The sequence below is a fragment of the Alosa pseudoharengus genome, unplaced genomic scaffold (assembly GCF_046254945.1).
Source record: "Alosa pseudoharengus isolate Yale_2024_CS ecotype anadromous, Long Island Sound unplaced genomic scaffold, YU_APseudo_1.1 YU_APseudo_1.1_scf_148, whole genome shotgun sequence".
Taxonomy (NCBI): Eukaryota; Metazoa; Chordata; class Actinopteri; order Clupeiformes; family Clupeidae; genus Alosa; species Alosa pseudoharengus.
In genome coordinates, this window is record NW_027468618.1 from 60001 (window position 1) to 62717 (window position 2717).

At 42.9% G+C, this 2717-nt stretch overlaps 1 protein-coding gene across 1 annotated transcript in view; it reads right to left on the minus strand.

Annotated features, from left to right (window-relative positions):
• Window positions 1–2208, minus strand: part of LOC143123739 (unconventional myosin-XVI-like) — a gene marked incomplete at its 5' end in the record, with an annotated part of 48595 nt that extends 46387 nt beyond the window's left edge. Inside the window, 2 exons of the mRNA XM_076285031.1 lie at window positions 192–395; window positions 2056–2208. Of these exons, the coding sequence (XP_076141146.1) occupies window positions 192–395; window positions 2056–2208 (357 nt within the window). The remainder of the gene's footprint in view (window positions 1–191; window positions 396–2055) is intronic.
• Window positions 2209–2717: the final 509 nt, after the last annotated feature.

The following is a 2717-nucleotide window of genomic DNA, read 5'->3' on the forward strand; positions in this document are numbered from 1 at the left end:
ACTCCACCAAGATCAACATCAAGTGGTAATGTTTAAAAACCACTTGGCATCATACTTAGATCATCACAAATCTGTCTGTGATATTTCTATCAGAGGGTGTGTGTGTGTGCATGTCTGTGTGTGTGTGTGAGGATTGATGTGAAGAATTGTGTGTGTGTGTGTGCATGTGTGTGGAATATTGTGCTACTCACCTTGCCAGCGTAGTGCGAGACAGTGAAAGACGGCCCCTGATCTTTGGGCGGAGGGTTGCCATTGCCGTCTTTAGTGGTCAGGGAGACGGCATCAGTGGCCCCACTGGCGTCCAGCTGGCTCTGCAGCCGCTTGTAAAGGCTGTGCTCGGACCAGCGCAGGGCCTGGCTCTCCTCATCCAGCACACTCAGCATACCCTGGGGCTTCTGGGAAGGGACGGGAAAGAGAGACAGATATATATATATATATATATATATATATATATATATATATATATATATATATATATGAGATATGTATATACATAAATAATTGATATTGTATTGATAAGGTGCAACAAAGTGCTTATATATGTTTGTATGCAAAGTGCGGCCTTTCCTTTTTATGTTTTTATGTTTTCATATGTATTTTCTGTTATTCCAGTTAATGCTTTGGCAACACAGCCTCTGATTTGTCGTGCCAAATAAAGCACACTTGGATTTGAGAGAGAGCAAATGACAGGCAGCGCTAGAGAAAGTGGAAAAAAAAAGTTATGGAAAGTGTGTGTGTGTGAGAGAGAAGCAGAGATGGAACGGGAAAGTGTGTGTGAGAGAGGGAGAGACAGAGCCGGGAAGTGTGTGTGTGTGATAGAAGGAGAGACAGAGCGGGGAAGTGTGTGGGAGTGAGAGAAGAAAAAGTAAGAGTCTGTGGACCAATTTGAAACAGATCATTTTCCCTTTATAAAGTTTATTGAAGAACATTGGGCAAGACAGAGAGACAGAACAAGAGAGAGGCCATTGCAGTTAAATTCTCTCAATTTGATGCAACTCAAGCCTGTTCGGCTGAGATAATGGTCAAGTGGAATTACACTCTGTCTGTTCTTAACACGCCATATTTGACCCCTTTCCTTTGTATCTCCTCGTTTAGCTTATTTGTTTTTCATCACTTCGCTAATTCTCTTTCTCTCTCCCGTTTTTTTCTGCTTTCTTATTTGTTGTGCTCAGAGTTGAAACCACCCGAGAGACAAACAACGTGACTGCAAAATCGAACAAAACCACAATCAGTGGTCAGCACCCATTTCAATGGCATGGCACGTCGCGCATATTACACACATCGTGAAACATGCAGTCCCGCTCATAAAAGATGCATGCGGCGTCACAGGCTGATGAATCAGCCGTGGGCTCGGGGAACGACTGAACGGCTGGCAACGCGGCACCGTCTGTCGGTAGAAGAAGTGCGGTGCGCTACTGTACTGTGGCGACACTGCTGGCTCGGTAGGAAAAGGCCACCGCAATTTATGGCTCCTGAAATGGCCATGTTTTCTTTAGCTAATGGTTAACTGCTCGGATCTAATGGCTAATGGCTCATTTCTGGTAGCGTGAGAATCATAAGCTAACAGCATAATTGATGATGGACTCAGTGGAGCTGTAGGTACAGTATTTCGAGAGGCATTTAGTCGTTGTTCTATTCAATACAAAGTGCTATGGGTAATTTATATTTGTAAATATGTATTTGTTCAAAATACTAACATCTAAATATCTCTGATGACTGTTTATGGAAAGATAATGGTACCGTACATTATTCTCAATGACCGAGCAAAAAGCAATACACTTTCACTTCTCTTTGCCTTCTTGGACCTCTCATATGGGCAATAACTTCTCATACAATACACTTATTTTTTCAACATTAACACTCTAGATGTGTGTGCAGTTGTATGTGTAACACAGATGCATGGTACTATGTGTGCTATCCAACCAAATCATACATCCTGATGTGAGGTCAGTGTTATACACATGGTGCTGCTGTCAGCAGGCTCCGATGTCATTATTTAAACAGGTTCTGGATCAGCAGTGGGGGGTTGGCGGGGGGAGGAGACTGATGAGCTACCTTGAAGAAAAAGTCCAGCACAGCCGTCTGGTTGTCAGGGGAGCGCAGCGTTTCCGAGGCGATGCCCTCCTGCAGACACTCCTGCTGCTCCTGCTGGAACAGCACCTCTGTGACGTACTGCTGGATCCGTTCACTCGTCATGTTGATGCAGAGCTGAAGACACACACACACACACACACACACACACACACACACACACACACACACACACACACACACACACACACACACACACACACACACACACACACACAGACAGACATGTTGTTGACAAAGTGAAAACTCATACAGTATATCTATTTATATTTATATATTTATTTTGATAATTATTGAGTATGCAGTTTGGAGCACAAAATGTATTCAAATGAATAAGTCATATCTAGTCATATATTGTCATTTATTTGCCATTAAAATACAATTAAATCTCAGTTCATAGTGTGCTTGTCTCGCTTGTGCTTGAGCATAAGTTAAGGCCAATACAACAGTGAACTTTTAAACTAGGTCACACTTCAGCTTAGCTGCCACACTAATCATTTCTCTCTTGAGTTCCATCAGTTTGCCCCGCTAACGAACCAAGCCCTCTTTCCACCAAATGCAATTAAGCTTGGCTGGAAATCAATCAAAAGTCTTTGTGCTTGACACTCATTCAAAGTTTATGTGTG